Source organism: Stegodyphus dumicola, chromosome X1 (genome assembly GCF_044657685.1).
Source record: "Stegodyphus dumicola isolate Sdum_Otavi_A_Nest chromosome X1, ASM4465768v1".
Classification (NCBI taxonomy): domain Eukaryota; kingdom Metazoa; phylum Arthropoda; class Arachnida; order Araneae; family Eresidae; genus Stegodyphus; species Stegodyphus dumicola.
Genome location: NC_140780.1, coordinates 184,484,094 through 184,501,609, shown reverse-complemented (window position 1 = coordinate 184,501,609; position 17,516 = coordinate 184,484,094). Strand labels below are relative to the sequence as shown.

Here is a 17,516-nt window from a genome sequence, read left to right as displayed (position 1 = left end):
TTGCAGGCCAACGAAATGGAACACCAGGCTATATCTAACATTGTCCAAATGTAATAAAAATGATAATGAACATCATTGCTGAAATTGGCAGGGCTCCCATTATGGTGAAAATACATTCCATTGAGCAAGATTTGTCTAGGTTTCCTCGAGAAATAGCCTTTCCACATGTTCATGTAGCAGGAGGGCTCTCCAGTTTTTATACACATGTGTTCTGAGGTCTGAAGCTGCCATCCCATGTAAAACATTGCCTTGTCAGTAAAGATCACAGAAGCAGGAAATAAGATAACATCACACTCTTCTAAAGATACCACTGTACAAATGTAACCTGTTGTGGGTAATTATCAGGCCTATGAGAACTGGAGGTTGTGCTCATGTTATGAATGCAGTTTGATTTCTGTTCAGGATATTCCATACAGTGAAATAGGGATGACCAACTTAATGGACTGCTCAGGAAGAATGAAGGAGCAGAATCTTCTCTATGTCAGGGTCAATGCTCATCATAGTTCATAGCAGGTCTTTGGAAGGAACCGCTTTCACATCATTGACGATGCAGTAATGCAGACATCTAGTCGTTAGGTGTGTTTTGGGGATACACCTGCCAGGACTTTTCCTGATACATGTGCAGAGCTGCCCATTGTGGTCTGTAGCCTTGTATGCATGATGCTTATCAGCTAGTTTGATATTCATGTAATTGGCCATCTTATTACCTCTGCGAGGGGTTTGCTAATGGTGGCTTCCTGTGATGGTTTTTAGTCTCGCACCTATATGATGTTATTTACTGTGTGAAGATGACATTTTGAACACTGAATAGCCATGATTCCAATTCATATTTGAGTACAGAAATATTTTCCAGCTATACTGGAACACCAGGTATATATATTAGGAGATCAAAGGATATACAGCATTTTAAACATGACTTACACAATGTTTGTATTGCAAACAGTGCTTTCTGTACTGATCAACAACTAATTTTACACGTGAAAAAAATACATTATTATTTCATGAAAAATGAATGTGGTACGAGCTGTCGAAAAAGTATCATATAACTCGGCAAGAAAAAAATAAATTGCGCTTTCAATTTTATTCATTATCTTTTCCCTGCATTATTGGGTATATACAAAAGTCCTCCTTGTTTTATAAATTCAGATTGTGATTAGATTATTTACATCACATGATGCTGCAACTATCTTTGACCCATAAACTATAGAGTATATAAAAGTGTTGAATCTGTCGGAGTATTTCATGCATTTAATGGTTCAGAGTGCAATGGTTTGATAAGGAACATATTGGGCATTATATACTGTAAAAACTTGATGAAGGCAATCCTGCAGTTATAGTTTGCTGCAACATTTATTAAGTACATGAGGAGGATGGAATGAATGAAAGCAAGTGTTGCAAGCATTTGTTACGGAAATTCTGGCACAAATGTGAAAGATTACCCCATGCTCTGGACATATGCAAGACCAAGCTATAGCAAATGCCTGACATCTACTTAATCTTCAAAGTACAAGAAACTTTATTTGTACACAGTAAAGCAGATGAAAAATGGATGCAAATGCTTGGGTTCATCCCAGAGTTTAGTCCATATGTTTCATACCAGCTTTCTGCAAAGGTTAAAAAAAGACAGTTAGAGCCTGTTATTCTTTGGCTTTTTATTACAAAAGTGAAATATTCTGATAGTGAGTTGTAATGGGGAAAGAGAAACAGGTATTGTATTTGAATCAACATGTAAGTAATGTGTACTAAATCTAAATTAAAAGACTACTATTTGCCTCCAAAAGCTAATTGATTCTCTGAAAGAGTTTGTTAAGTGTATGGTAAAATGTCGAAAGAATAACTTGCTGCGATGTACTCTCACCTAACCAAACAATTAATGCTTATCTCTAGTGTCACTAGTTCGACAGATAGGAAGAGCTTTGCAGCCAGTGTTTTTCAGTCATTATGGTGTGATTTTTTTGTCATGACAGCTCCAGCCTGGTATTGCTTTAATTACTTAGTAAGAATTACTGAATTGATATTAAGTGCAGCTATGTGAAACCCCAGGTAAATCATGTTAAATTACCTTTATGACTAAATATGGGTAGAACTTTGGCATGCAGCACAATATATGTATGGAAAATGAACGTAAACGTTTTCCGCTTCATTAGAAGGGAGTATGTTTTATTTGTGTGCTTTTTTAATGATACCAATTCATATCTCACATTCATATATCTATCTTGCGATGATATTTTGTTGTTTAGTTATATGATTTTTCTTAGAAGAAAATATATTTTGTATGCTCATTACTCTGATTTAGAATATTGTTAATATTAAGTATGTGACGAAGGGTAAAATAATTTTATTTACACATATTGGATGAAGTATAAAAATGTTCTTGCAACTGTGTCTACCATTATCTCATAAATATGAATTGTTTATTTCCTGTCATATGTGCTGAGAATGTAGAGTTTACTGTCTCTGCGTGAAAGATAAAGAATATTAAGCTTATAATTCTTAAATCTGCTGAAGTTCATTAAAATATTGTCATCTTTTTAAGGTCTCTGACATATTCAAATTCCTTTCACTAAGAAGTTTATTCTAATGTAATGCATTAACCTCCTTTATTTGCTTATTGAAATCTACATTTTCTAAGTTTGCTGAAGTACTTATAGTGTTTCTATATTAATTTATTTTCAGCTCTGTGTACAGAAGTTACGTATTCTAATTGAGGATTCAGATCAAAACTGTAAGTATGCAGTTTGCTTTTTATATGTGGTACCAAAGGTCGATTTATGGTGGTTGTATAAGTTGTAGTTGTGAGTAGCCTGCTGTTCAAGAGGGCCCCCAAATCATTTATTAATTAAGAAAATAGTGAACATGCATAACTCTTAACAAGGAATTCAAAAGTTCAGATGCAGTGGGTTTTCCACTTCATGTCTGCCTGCATGTAGTATTATTCTATTATGACAGAACATAATTCTTAAATTATGCTGGTTTAAGCTATTGCATGGTTGAGTGTATCTTGAAGAACAAGTTTATTTAATATATATAATATAAACCTTAAATTAGTAATTAGTAGAAGTAGATTAAACCATCCTACAAAAATTCTAAAATTGTATTAAAAGAAATCTGTTAACTTTTCAAAACATGAAACAGAAGTTAATATGATCCCATACTATTTTTGAATAAAAATTCTTAACTATAATTGAGCTTATCAATCATTAAAATTTATACTAAATTTTACAGCATTCATATTTCAGTGCCTCCCGAACAACTTCTCAAGGGGTAATAATCTGAAACATTGAAACTTGAATAATGCAAGAGAACTGCATTATGTTTCATTCCCCATGACCTTTTGAGCAATTAAAGATAAAAGAAAAAATGGAAACACTGCTTGTGTTTTCATTTTTTTCTTTTATTGTTTGTGAGATTTTACTGCCTATGCCAAAAAAAAATGTGCTTACCCCAATATGAAACAGCCTTGCACAAATACATAACTTAAAAAACTAAAAATTACCATTTAAAGCATAAAATGCGATGGCTAAGAAAATCTAGTTTAACAACACGCCTGATTACATTGAAAATACAGCAGTCATATACATATACAGTACTACCTCTGTAAGGGACACCTCCGAATAAGAGACAATTCTGTTGGTGTGGGTCTGTTTGAATAGGAACCTTAATATATTTACCTCTTATTAAGGACACTTAAAGTTTAGAAAATAAGATAGAAATAAATAAAAAAGAAATGCTCTTTGATAGCAATCTTTTGAAGCTTCTAAGGCAAGTTTGTGCTCAGTAAAAGGTAGTTTGTGACAAATCACAAAGGAGCAATTAAATGAAAAATTAATCCTACTGCTTTGAACACAGCTTAACTGTAAGGAAAAGGGGAACAATGTATTGAGGAAAAGCAAGTTGTGATGCAATCAAAAGGATATTTCAATTCATAAAATTCAAAATCCAGTTATTCTTGCTACAGTTCTCATTAAGGAAAAGAAAACAGTCTTAGCAAGTTATAAGGCAGTCCAAGACTGGAACCAGTGAGAAACAAAAGTTGGTCAAATGACCAGACTATCTACCATAAGACAGGAATCTTACGATGTGCATAATTTGAAAACTTCATTCTTACTTCTTCCTAGAACTGAGGAGTGTAATTTTGTCCTTGTATGTTATCTTTATACATGTTATCTAGCATGGTTTCAAAGAGAAAAAGTTTAACATTAAAGCATAAAGTTGATGCAATTAATATAACAGAGATTGAAAAGCTTAGTTTGAGAGATTTAGGGTCGAAATTTGGAATAAGTAAAAAACCAAGTAAGCAGTGCTAAAATGATTGAGAAGGAATAAAAACATTATGGATTACTAATTCAAATAAATATTCAAAGAATAACATTTAGAAAAACTTAAGCATGTGAAATTGGTTTTGTTTTGTAAGAGCAAATAGTATTTAAGTGGAATAGTAATGCAAGAAAAGACAAAAGAAATTTCAGAAAGGTTTGGGCTACACAACTTCAAATCTTCAAATGATTGGTTATAAAAATTTAAGCAAAGACATTAAAAGCATAACATTACTTTCAAGATTATTTGTGGTAAAAAAAAAAAAAAAAAAAAACAGTAGATATTCAACATGTAACTGAACTGGATAGAAAGCCTAAATGAAATTTGTGAAGGAAATCAAGCTGTAAACATCTGAAGTGCAGATGAAACTTGATTATTTTAACAAATTTTGCCTAATAAAATCTATGCTTTGAAGGAGAAAAGTATTCTGATAAGAAAAGCTCTGAGGAATAGCTCACAGTGCTGCTTTGTCATAACATAGGAGGAGAGTTTGAACAACCATTTTTAATTGGAAAGGTGAAAAAACAAAAATGCTTCAAACAAAGAAATACAAATATGAGTCCTATTGACATATTAAAAAGTCTTGGATGATGCAGAGCATAATGTCAAGAGTGGTTGATTTCTCTTGACAAAACAATGTCGGGGGAAAATTAGGTAGATTCTGCTATTTCTTGACAGTTTGCCTGCCCATCCACCAAATGTAAATATGAAATCGGTGAAATTAGTGATTTTCACATCTAATGAAACAGTAATATTATGGCATTTAGACCAAGGTATAATTAGAAGCTCCAAGGTTCATTGCAGAAAACAATTTTTGTGGTGTATTCTTTGATGCATTGAATGCCATTCAATGGGAAATGGAGGCTGTTAAATCCATATTTACAAAAACAGACTTTGGGAATTGCAATTTTGAGTGCCCTCAGTGAAATTTCTACTGATGAAAATGAACTGTTTAAACTTGTCAAAATTTTTAGTAGTGCTCGGATATAAGAATATTTAGAAGTTTATAACTTGTTTAATGAAGATACTAATGAAGACATGATTTAAATCAGTTCTAGTGGATGATGTGAGCTTTAACAAACAGAGCTTGGAAAGCCGTGAGGAAAACAAAGAAGAGTCAGATGAGAAATGTGACATAAAAAAACCATACAGTTGCCTTAAAATACACTTCCCAATTAAAAAATTCATAATTGTTGGCGACAGTGAAGGTTTTAACTTCATTGACGACTGTAATATCCATGCAGAAAAAAGTACTTTCATAACACAGATGCTTATAAAATGTTTGCAGTGCATGAGTTTGAAACAGACCCATGTAACGGTTTATTTTCAGTAAATTTCTGTAAGTAAAAAAACTCTGTTATTCATTTTAAATATTTTTGCAATAATAAAAATTTTTAATTAAGACTTCTCATTTTTCATTATTTTCAAATTCAAATAAATACCTGTGACTGTGTTACATATTTATATATCATTCACTTAGAGCTTGATACAAGCTGAATTTTAAATAAATTACATTTTTTAGTATATATCCTTTGAAGAAGGGACAAAATGCTTGGTCCGATGGGTGTTCAATTATTGGGAGGTACTACTGTATGTGTATGTATAATCTTTCCAAAATGTGTCATCTCAAAATTAATAACTGTACTATTCTTATTTAACATGGTTTACACCCATAATTACATAAGAAAAGTGAAGAAGTTTCTTACTGATAGTATTCAAACTGAAACTTTTACTGATAGTATTCAACTGTAAAACAGTTGTAATTAAGGAATATTGTGTCCGTTTATTAATAAGTAAAGTAACTTCTTTATCCTTAATATGACATCAGTAATACAATCTTTCCTTCTTTATACTTGTTTTTGCTAAAGATGATGTCTGTTATCTCTTTTTGTTCTGTCATCGTCTAAAATATAATTATGTAGAGCATAAGTAGTAATTACTGAATGGTGGGAATACTTCTTGCAGAAGTTAAGCTAATAATAATGTTTGCTTCAATAATGCTGTGCCAAACATAAGGAATTCTATCCAGTCAGCCATAACTACTATATATTTAAGTAAAACCATAATCTTTATAACCTTCATTTTGAGATTCAGATTGCCATCCAGTGTCAGATTCAGAATTTCCATCACATTATATTACTCATAACATTCATATCATCGAACAGATTAATTTATGAAGCGACGATTTACATTTTTATTTTACGTTGCATACCTAAGCGGATCCCAAAATCTGTTACCAATCTGAGCAAAGTGAGTTACCATTTCCAGCTAGTCTGAGAAAATTTACAAATTAACAGAGAAACTGCATCTTAATGCTGTGTACACAACCAAAATGAAATCTACGTAACCATGGTAAATTATTGAGTTATTAACTAGCACAATAAAAGACCAAAAATCTGCACTGCCTGTGGCCTGAGGTTCTCCAGTTTGCAAGTTTTAAATGAAAAGTCATTCGACTGAAAATTGGAACAGCAAATAAAAGAAAATTCGAAACAGTACATTAAGCCATTTCGTTTTTACTTTTTTATAGAAAAATATATCTTAAAAAGTAACATTATTTGGTAAATTTAAAAATGTAAAGAAAAACTCACCGAGTTATGCGAATGATGTGAAATGCGCAGCTCTCTGACGCATGTGAAGTAGGGTATAAGGGAAGGAACATGCAGAATGGGCAACATTCGTGTCGTTATTTCTGCCAGACGAATTATCGAAGAAAGTTGTTTTTGTCCTCGAAGATACGTGTAATAGCAGAGAATGCCAGGCCGCCGTCAACGAAGGCACTTCCAGCAGATAGACAATTTTACGAGGGGTATAGTGATCAGACTGATAAGGGCAGGTTTGTCCTTACGTCAAATCGCAGCTGATACCCACATGGATGCGAGCATGGTGCATCGGCTATTGCGAACATGGTTGGAACAAGGAAATGTGGGAAGAAGGAGGGGTGCAGGTGCAGCCAGAGTGACATCAGTACGTGTGGATCGAAGCATCCGCCGACAAGCTGTGGCGGTCCTGCAAGTCACTTGTACCTTGATTCTGCAGCATGTGGATGTTTTCGTGTCGACCAGAACCATTTCCTGATGATTGGTTGAATGTGGCCTGCACTCACGATGTCTGTTAAGAAGACTGTCATTGACCCCACAGCATAGATGCCGACATTTAGAATGGTGCTGGACTGGAGCGATGTGGATGACAGAATGGCGAAATGTCGTGTTCTCAGATGAACAGCATTATTCTTCATTCTTTGACTTCTGTTAAACGTTTGTGACTTGCCAGATATTTAATCATTTTAGATATGTTTCCACTTGCATACTTGATCTGAAGATAAGTATATTAGTAACATTCAACATCGTCATTTGGCCTACAGTATGCACATGCACACTTAAATCTTCCCTAATACATTGAAAATAAACAGTATTATTAAAAGCTTGATTCAGCTAGTTATCCAGAGCAATGGTTCCCAAACCTCTTAGGATTTCGATCCTACTTTAGGTGCTTGGGTCATACTGCAACCCCAAATTCTCATGAGTATGTTTGAACACTTGTTAGGTAGTTTTTAAACAAACTTGCAACCCCCTTAGAAATTTTTCGTGGCCTTTAGTTTAAAGACCACTGATTCAGAATATATTTTCTTTAAAAAATTTTGGCAAGAACATAGGTGTGAATTTTACATGACTGGTCATCATATCTGTTCTATCATGTAATTACATTTACATGGCGAAACTCATGAAATTTCGTTTTTATTGTTCTAATCGAAATTTTTACAATGAAATGATGCGTGAATTTCTTTTTGATAACATCACCCACTTTGCAATGCTGTTATTACCTGCAGTATCTTTTTTAATGACCTATATATATTGGCATTATGATATGCTGATTATGAATCTTAAATTTTGCAGAACTGCATTACCAATACTTATATTATACAGATAGTTTTAACTTGCACCAGGAAAAAAAATCGAATATAGTTCAAATCTTATATTTTTTCAAATCAAATCCTAAAAGGTTCTTGTATCTTTTAGAATCTGAAAGGATTTCAGCATTGACCTTACAACATTGCTTCAGAGCATGTTAAATACATCTATCAGGGTTCGTACGGTCCTTAAGAGTCCTTAAAAGTCCTTAAGTTTTTTGGAATCGATTTTTGGTCCTTAAAAGTCCTTAATTTCGGCCAAAATCGTCAGAAGGTCCTTAATTTTTAATCATCTGAAATTTCTGACTGTTTTTACGACTGCCATTTTGAGTGTGAATTAGCATTTTGGAGGAATATTTTTGGCAATTCTCTGACAAACATCGTTATCTTTTGAATGGAAGAATGTGTTCATGGGTTATAATTTGTTCATATTTCTAATATAAAAGGTGGGATAGAGTTTTTGAGCAAGTATGAAACGTAAAGCATTCGAAATTATTTCATTTTTTCTAGTTAAGATCTCTTAAACAACTTTTCGCTTTTGGGGATGTGAATTCTTTTATTAAATTGCTCTAAATTTGGTGACTTATCAACATTGGCGATTTTAAGACCAGTTTCTATAGAAAATTTTTTATTCTGAGATCTGGAAATTTTTGGACGATTTCTTAAAACATTGTAACATTGATAAGTTTAATTAAAATAATGGTAATATATTGTAATTAATTTAAGAAATAACATTAAAATAAAGCATTTTTATTTTTTGCTGTCATATTATAAAGTTCCATTTTGGCCACTTTTTGTACAATATTTTGAATCTGAAAAATAAGCAAGGTATAATGCTATATAAAGCACAATTTATGAAACGGTTCTTAGCAAAAGCAAAATAGCTATGTAATTAATTAAAAATTTCTTTTTAATTTTTTCCTGGTAAGAGTTTCCTCATGTAATTGTCTCAGAATATGCGTCAGTTTCCTGTATAAAATTAATTTTACACATTTTTTAATCCGATTTTTTTTTTAATATTTCTGGCTTTTTGCTGTTACTGAATTGGCAGGGGTAATTTTTCTTTAGGATTTTAGACATTGCAGCTTGGAAAGCTTAGAAAGATTTGAAGGCAAGATTTATAGACCCACTATTCTGGAAGATTCCAGAAAAATGTGGCAAAATGAAAAATCTCTCTATGGTATTAATACATAATTTCTTACTTTTTGGAGAACATCTGGAAGAGGAATAAAAACATAATTAGTATTTTTAGAATAACAGAAATCTTTAATTAAATCCAAAAACTCTAAAATGAAAACAAAACGTGGAATAAAAAAACTGAATACATTAAGAGAAAGGAAAATTATTCTTCAAAGATATGTACAGATATTATTATGTAAATTACCTAGTTGTTTACAATTTCAGCCTTTACTATAATTTCCCATTTCTATTTTCTCACCAGAATGCAAATCACTTAAACAGTTTTTAAACTGAGGTTTTTGGAGTGTAAGACAAGAATGTGTTTCTGACCTCCACTTGCTCCCTGCATAAGTTCCTGCCAGCCCTGATAATTTGCAATTTTTCGTCTTTATATTACCGCTGCCGACATTTGAATTTTTTATGATAATAGAGTTACTCAGTTTAAAATGAAATTAAATTGTATTCTCTTTGATGACTAGTCCATATTTTAAGTTTGCATTTGATTGTTCTTGTTTAATTACATCACCATGAGCTGTAAATGATTTTTTAGCATAAGAACATGCTTTATGTTCTTCTTTTTAAATAAGAAGCTTATTTAAATCTTTGTAGTTACTTTCAGATATAGCGATAATTTGCTTCACATCTGTCCGGAGGGTTTTGGACTATTTAACTTTTACCAGATCAAGTAAACCCTCATAGGAACATTTTGGAGAGGTTGACAGGTTAGGAGATACAAAACATAGAAACTAGTGAGGATAATTACACATTAAATTATTAGGATAATTACACATTAAAAGCTACAAATTTGTAGCTTTTAATGTGTAATTATCCTAATATCGTTTAAGAATCAATGCCATAAATTACATGTATTTTAAACTGGGAAATTTTATTAGACTGTGATTTAATAAGGCTTTTTTTAACAAATATTGTTAAAAAATAAATAAAATTTAATAGTGGCCGTGTAAATCCATAATGACTAAGGTTACCTTTAAAGATTATCTCTGCATTTTAAAGCGAGTTATTGCCTTTCATTAACCCTTATCGTGGTCACAAGATAAAACACAAAAATGTAAAAATTCATGTAAAATCTATTCTTCGCATCTAGTGAGACTTAAAATAATGCAAACAACTTGTCACCTCTGGTGCTTTAGTGGATTATTAGGACCTTAAACTATATTAACTGAGTTACAATCCCTGGAACTCTACAAGAAGCTACGACAATAACTGCATCAGACAGACCTCAGCTAACTTTCAAAATTGCGAACCGTGATTACATCAGGCCTTAAGGTTTGTTCTGATCATCAGCTCTCTCCTAGGCAAGCAGGAGCGGTGACAACAGCCAGTCTTTTGTTTTGAATCATGCTGATTGTTATTTTACTTCTCACTTTAACCTATGCCACTTGACATAAAATCTACTTACTATTTACTAAACTCATAGAGTAAGCAAGTATGTGACAAAATGAGACTTAAAAAAAAAAAAAAAGAAAAAAGAAAAAAAAAAAAGAAATCAAAGTTAACTGTTAGTAAAACCTAAATAAAATGTCACTTATCTTCTTTTAAATATGTCCAGTTAGTATGAGTGTAAAATATTTAATGATAAATTTCATAAACTTAATTTTATTCTCAAACTTACTAATAATTATATTTAATACTAATGCATCCTAATTATCTATTTTATTTTTAGGATGGTATTACAAACGTAAAGTTCAGCATAGATAATATTTTTAATTGAATTTATTCAGTTCCCATTTGCTTATAGGTCCTTAATTTTTTCATGAATGGTCCTAAAAGTCTTTAAAAGTCCTTAAAAGTACTTAATTTCCATGTGCAGAAATGTGTACGAACCCTGATCTATGTTAAATCTTTTGACATTCTTGAAGATCATTATTATGAAAGAATGAGCATTAGGAATGCCTGAAGTTTGAATAGGTCCACCCAGTATCATCAGTCAATCCAAAACATTTAAAATGCTTGAACAAATGACATAAAAAGGGCACTTAAAAAAGAGGGAAGAATATTCTGACAATGTTTGCCGTTATTAGAATATTATAAATCTGTCGAGAGCCCTATACTTACGTGGAAAGTTTTGACTCCCCCAGCTGTAGGACAACTAGGAAAAATGCATATCTACCAACTTTTATAATATTTTCATATCTTTAAGAAACTATTCCAGTTTTGTGATCTAATTTACAAAATTAATATTTCATGAATTTTTATCTTTTTAAAGGTGAATATATGAATTTGGGGATTCATTGCCACACATATATTTCATTCACGTACTCTTGGCAGATGTTTGGGTTATTGTTTGAATTCATATCTATTTGATACATCAGAAAGTTTTTTTTTTTTTTTTTTTTTTTGGGAATATGAATTGTTTTGTTATGCATCTTTAAATTTGGCAGCTTGTTAACATTTTTCAAATTTAAGTTCATTTTGTCGACAAAATTTTTGATTCAGAGATTTGCAAACTGTATGACTTTTTTTACTAATATAACAAAGTTGTTAAGCTATTAAAATAATGATATTTAGAAAGTGGCATTAAAATAAAACAGTCTTTTTTTTCACATGCTTGATTTTGAAGTGTTTTTTACTTTGCATTTTGTCTTTGTGTGAATGTCTTGATTCTTAAAAATAAACAAGATAGTAAGTATTATAAGTTTTTAATTGCTTCCCAGCAAAACCAAAAAGCTACTAATAAATATTATAAGTTTTTTAATCACTTTTTAGCAAAAGCAAAAATGCAACTGTAATTATTTCAAAATTAATTTGATTAGTATCATATTCAAAGTATAACTGGATAGGAATTTAGTGTACTAATTGTTAAGAAATTTCAGTTAGGAATAGATATATTAAAATCTATAATTTTTTTAATCCTTGCTTCCAGAATTTAGAATAGTATACTATATTGAAAATTAAGGTAAGTTATGGATGGTAATCATATACTGCTGTTTAGGAAGTGTCTGCCAAATAAATGTCAGGTTTGCTATAATCATGAGAAAATGGTCTTGAAAAGAGTTTTTCTTATTTTCCAATCAATGTAAGTGTAGTAAGTTCACTTTTTCTCCATTATGTGAAGGAGAGAAAAGCTTTTGGGTTCTGAAAGGCTAAACCCATTGTAAAATAAGAGCTGTGTGTATGAAATTTATTTGTTTATTTTGAAACAAAAACAAAAGGCTTAGTGTTTTCAGAGATAATTAAATATTCTTTTTTGCAAGTTCTAGCTAGTTAAGGGATCTTTAGTAATAAGTGATTGGCTAGAGCTATAAAATTTTCTTAATGAAACATTAGTAAATTAGCAGCTTTTTACTGAGAAGTCTTAAGAGTTTGCAAAGAATGAGAACATCTGATTGTGGGCATATTTTGTACAACTTGGTCAAAGTTGGAGTGCTCTATCAGCCATCCATGCCATCAGATTGTCTCAGGATGTGTGCAAGAGTTTTTGAAGGCACTTTAGCTGCATCCGGAAAGGATATGGCAGCAGGATTTTTTTACTTGTATGAGTGAAGGGAAAGAGACAGTCTACCCACAAAAGATCTTCGGCTCCTCTCCTCTCGTGGGAAATTGGATCACCAGCCAAAGTCAGGATATTTACCAATTTTCTCCCTTTATATTTAATTTTGCTGCAGAATATTTGGGGAGTTTTTAGTATCAGTATCCAGTGTTAAGAGTCTAGTGTCAAAACGTTCTAGCATCAGCCTGCCAGATTTAAGTATTTACCAGTTTTAATTCCATTAAATTTTGCTATGTAATATAAATATTTAGATATGCATTAGCTTTCTCCATAAAATTCACTTTATAATTTTTCCTTGAATTTTTTTTTAATCTTTAAATGTGACAGAAGGCTGTGTTTTGGCAAATTTCCTCTCGGATGTCAGACCTTATATTTTGAAGGTATAAGGTCCTAGGAAGATTTGAAATCAGGATTCAAAACCTATGATTAATGGCTAAAAATCCTGTGGCAGAGTGAACTTTTAATCCAGATATCTTTCTCTCAAACATGTTTATTTCCCCATTATATTTTTCTCCTTTTATTTTCATGCATTTCACTGTTCGCAGGCATGTAAAATTGCAGTAATATTTCTAATGTCACATGGACGGAAATATAGAAAGGGATTTCTCTAATAAAGGTATTAAGAATAGACGATTTAGAAGATTCATCATATGTATCTATCTCAGCGCCCAATGTATCGTTTCAGAATGTTTTTTGGAATTATTCTCTCACTATTGATTTGATTAAAATAAAATTAGCAATTTCTTCTGTTTATCTTAAATATATGCAATTTTTAGAACAAAAATTTCTAACTAAATCTCACAATTCAATGTTGAAGGGGAAATTTATTGAAATTGATTATGTAAAGTGAAAGAAAATTGTTTAAAATACAGGGTGGTACAAAATTATCTTCACAATTTTAAATTAAAAAAAATTAATGAAAAATGTAAAATTAAAAAAAGTAAATTTATATTTTGAAACTCATAGTACAAATTGTGTTTCAAGATCGTGAAGGTATTTTTGTGCACCCTGTACTAACAAATTAATAGATGAAGCAGGGATTAGTAGAAATATTGATTTGTTTATTAAAGCAAGGGATTTTAAAGTTGCTTAAGGTGACTAAATACGTATAATTGGCTAAAATGTCCGAAAGAATTTCAAATTAGGAAAATGTAAATATTTTGTTGCATTTTTATAACTTTTAATGTATAATCTTTCTGTTATCTTTTTTAAATTAATGTGATAAAGTGTATGCGTAATTATTTATTATTTTAAACTGTTAAATTTCCTGAGAGTGCAATTTTAATAAAGCACTTTTTGAATATTTTTTAAAAATAAAGGAATTTTTTAATAACAATGTAAATCTTCTGTAAAATATATATAAATATTATAAGTGTTTCAAATGTTTCAAAAGTTTTAAACTGTAAAATTAACTTAGGTTGTTGTTTTAATAAAGTACTTTTTAATGAACATTTAAAAAAATAAAATAATTTTTAATAATAACCACGTAAATCTTCTGCAAAAGTATGTATATCTGTTACGAGCGTGAGAAACATTTCATTAAATTTCCTAATTTAATGTAAATGGATAACTTTCAGGAAATTAGTTTATTCTCTAATTTGTTTTACTGTTATGCTAAATATTAAATTACGTTTAATAATAATGTATCCTACATACACTTCTTTTTTATTCTTAAAATGGTATTACAAAGGTGAAGTCCAGTTGTATAGATAATTTCCTTAATCTATTCAGTTCCCATTTGCTGATAGGTCCTTAAAAATACTTAATGCTCTGTTGGGCGCAATATGTTTCAGAACACGGTCGGGCACATTGAATCTGAGAGGCACTTCTTTATTTACTTAACTTTTATCAAAAATCAAATGCTATCCATTATTATTAAACTTCCACGAGTTATAAAAATAGTTAAGGGTTAATAAAGCAATTTTTATAATCTTAAAAGAAACTATTTTTATTAAACAAATTTTGTAGAATAACTTTTATAAAGTTGTTGTATGAGACTAATTGTAGAATAAAATTTAATTAAAACTAGAACATTAAGTATAATAACCTCTCATTCATCTGATTCCCATTGGGACATATCTGTCCTTCTGATTCTCCCTTACAGCATGAAGGATATATGGAAACAGCACATGAAAGGCAGGTTGCTGTATGACACTTTTTGCACTCATATTAGCTTAATCTTCTCGTACAAGTCCCCAAATAGCATGTTCAACTTTTGCATCTATTTAGAGGTACACTGCGAGAGGGGGGAAAGACAGTTCTACATCTCCTGTTCTACTGGGCCAATTCACAAAATTCAACTTGCAATTTTCATGTCTCGAAAGCGCGACTTAGGATATGTATAAAATTTATATATAATGTTGCTCTAATATAGGTATTTTAACACAAAATTGGACTTTTTCTGAAATAACATACCAATTTTTTTTTTTCATATTTCAATTCTACAACTCAAATTACGCCAAAATACCAAGTTTTATAAAAATCACACGAGTAGTTTTTAAAAAATTAGCTCCTCCATGTTAATTGAATTTGGTATATATTTATTACTCTCTTTTTTTTATTAAACTTATTTGATTCTTCCTTTCACATTTCGAAATTTAGGTTCATTCCAAATAAAATTCACCCATTTTTTAAGATTTATTTTTAAAATTCATATTTTTAAATAATTTTTATAAATTTTTCAAAAAAATTTTGGATTATAATCTATAAAATTTTTACTATCATCTTAAAGTAGACGTTTTTCTAAGCATACCTGCAAAAAATTAGTTTTTTATTCAAATATTTCTGAAGATGTACATCAATTTATGTATAGCCCCATTTTGAAATTTGGCATATTTGTTGAAAGCGATAAAACATCAAATGTGGTTTAGACACTTTGCTAAAATTATTTGGAAGTAGAAACGATTTGACTTTTTTTCCGTTCTTGCACAATGTAAAAAGGCAGGAATGAGGGTTTTTTCTACCCCACTTTAGCATAATGGAAGGGAAAGGAAAATTGATTGCCACGAATTAAGAAGTTTGCCAAGTGAATTATTCTTGGCGCAAACAGAAAAAATTTTGCGATGATAAATTTTTGAATTTCTCCGCACATTTCACACTAAATTTTACAAAATTTAATATCTAGGCATAATTTGAGTCATAGAATCGAAATATGGAAAAAAAATTGGTATGTTATTTCAGAAAAAGTCCGATTTTGTGTCAAAATACCTATGTTAGAATAATGCTATATAGAAATCTAATATATATCTGATGTCTCGCTTTTGAGACATGAAAAACGCATTTGAATTTTGTCAATCGGCCCAATAGAACGGGAGATATGGAACTGTATTTTCCTTTTTTTTTTTTTTTTTCAGCACATTGTCCCAGTAGCATATCGTAATTTTGAGTTTGTTAGTAGATAGAATATGAGAGTTTCAAGCCAGAGAGTGCTAGGAGAGGGGTATCTGCCGAGGGTTGCTACGTCATCAAACACGCGGCTTAACCCCGGACGTGCTGCATCCTGTTCGTGACGTCATCACGCATTATTACCTCGTATTATCTTGTTGTTGCTACGTCACTTGGATTATCTTGCTATAGCTACATCAACCACATGTTTCATCCTGTTTGTGTTGTAATCCAGTTTCATGCCGGCGCTTATCTATTAACGAAAATCTGCCACGTGATTGCAACATGATAGAAGTTTCTAGTGCATTCTTTCTAGTTCAACAATGACTGCTAGAGGGCAGTAGTCTTACCCATAGTGCTTTCTGATTGGTTCTCGTGGCTCCTGAACAAGTTATTAACCATTATTTTTAATTGATTATACTATTTGACTTAATATAGTAGTATTTAATGAAAAAGGTTCATGTATTTATATGTAAATTTCATGTATTTGTCCATCTATCGCATGGGAAACGTGGACGATAACACAAAGCGGTGCTTTTATCTCCTGAATCCTATTATTTGATTGTATCTATCCTCTTTGTTCATCTGACTTAGTGGAAACCAGCATGAGGCTGATGGATTCCACATAGGCAATTCTGTCCCAACTTGCTCAGACCTTTGTACATTCTCCATAATGAGTGAATTCATAACTTTAAATTTATTTTGTTTCTATTTTAGGTTAAGATATTTTAAATTTCTCATTTCTTTATCTTGCAAACACAATTTACGTAATTTTCTGTTCTTCTCGCCGTTAAATTAAATATACTAATTTTAACACCATATTTTTTATATATAAACATAAGATTTTCTTCTTTTTCCACATTTTTAAGTTTTACATTCTTTTCCCCTACTTTTAACTTGCAAAAGTAATAGATTTTATAAAAGTAATACGTTTTCACAATTTTATTTATTTATTTATTTTTTTCCTCTTTTTATTTTACAAAAGGTTTTTTTTCCCCTTCAGTTTAATCCTTCCTTTCCATGTTTTATATTTTTCACTTTATTTGTTTTACAAAAGCTGTACTTATTTTCATACGATTTTTTATTTATTTTTTACGAACTCCATCTTTTTTCCTATATTTTACTTCAAGAAGTAATTTAAAATTTTTCTTTTGTATAAAAGTATTTTTTTTAATTCTTTGAAGAATTTTCTTCTCTCATTTCTTTTTTCTTTCT

At 30.9% G+C, this 17,516-nt stretch overlaps 1 protein-coding gene across 3 annotated transcripts in view; it reads left to right on the top strand.

The window, feature by feature from the left end:
- The window catches only part of LOC118186050 (AP-3 complex subunit delta-1-like), a 401,929-nt gene that overhangs the window by 206,160 nt on the left and 178,253 nt on the right, over positions 1–17,516 (top strand). For all 3 annotated transcript variants that reach the window (XM_085808093.1, XM_085808094.1, XM_085808095.1), the window contains exon 11: positions 2,677–2,725. In XM_085808093.1, the coding sequence (XP_085664219.1) occupies positions 2,677–2,725 (49 nt within the window). The remainder of the gene's footprint in view (positions 1–2,676; positions 2,726–17,516) is intronic.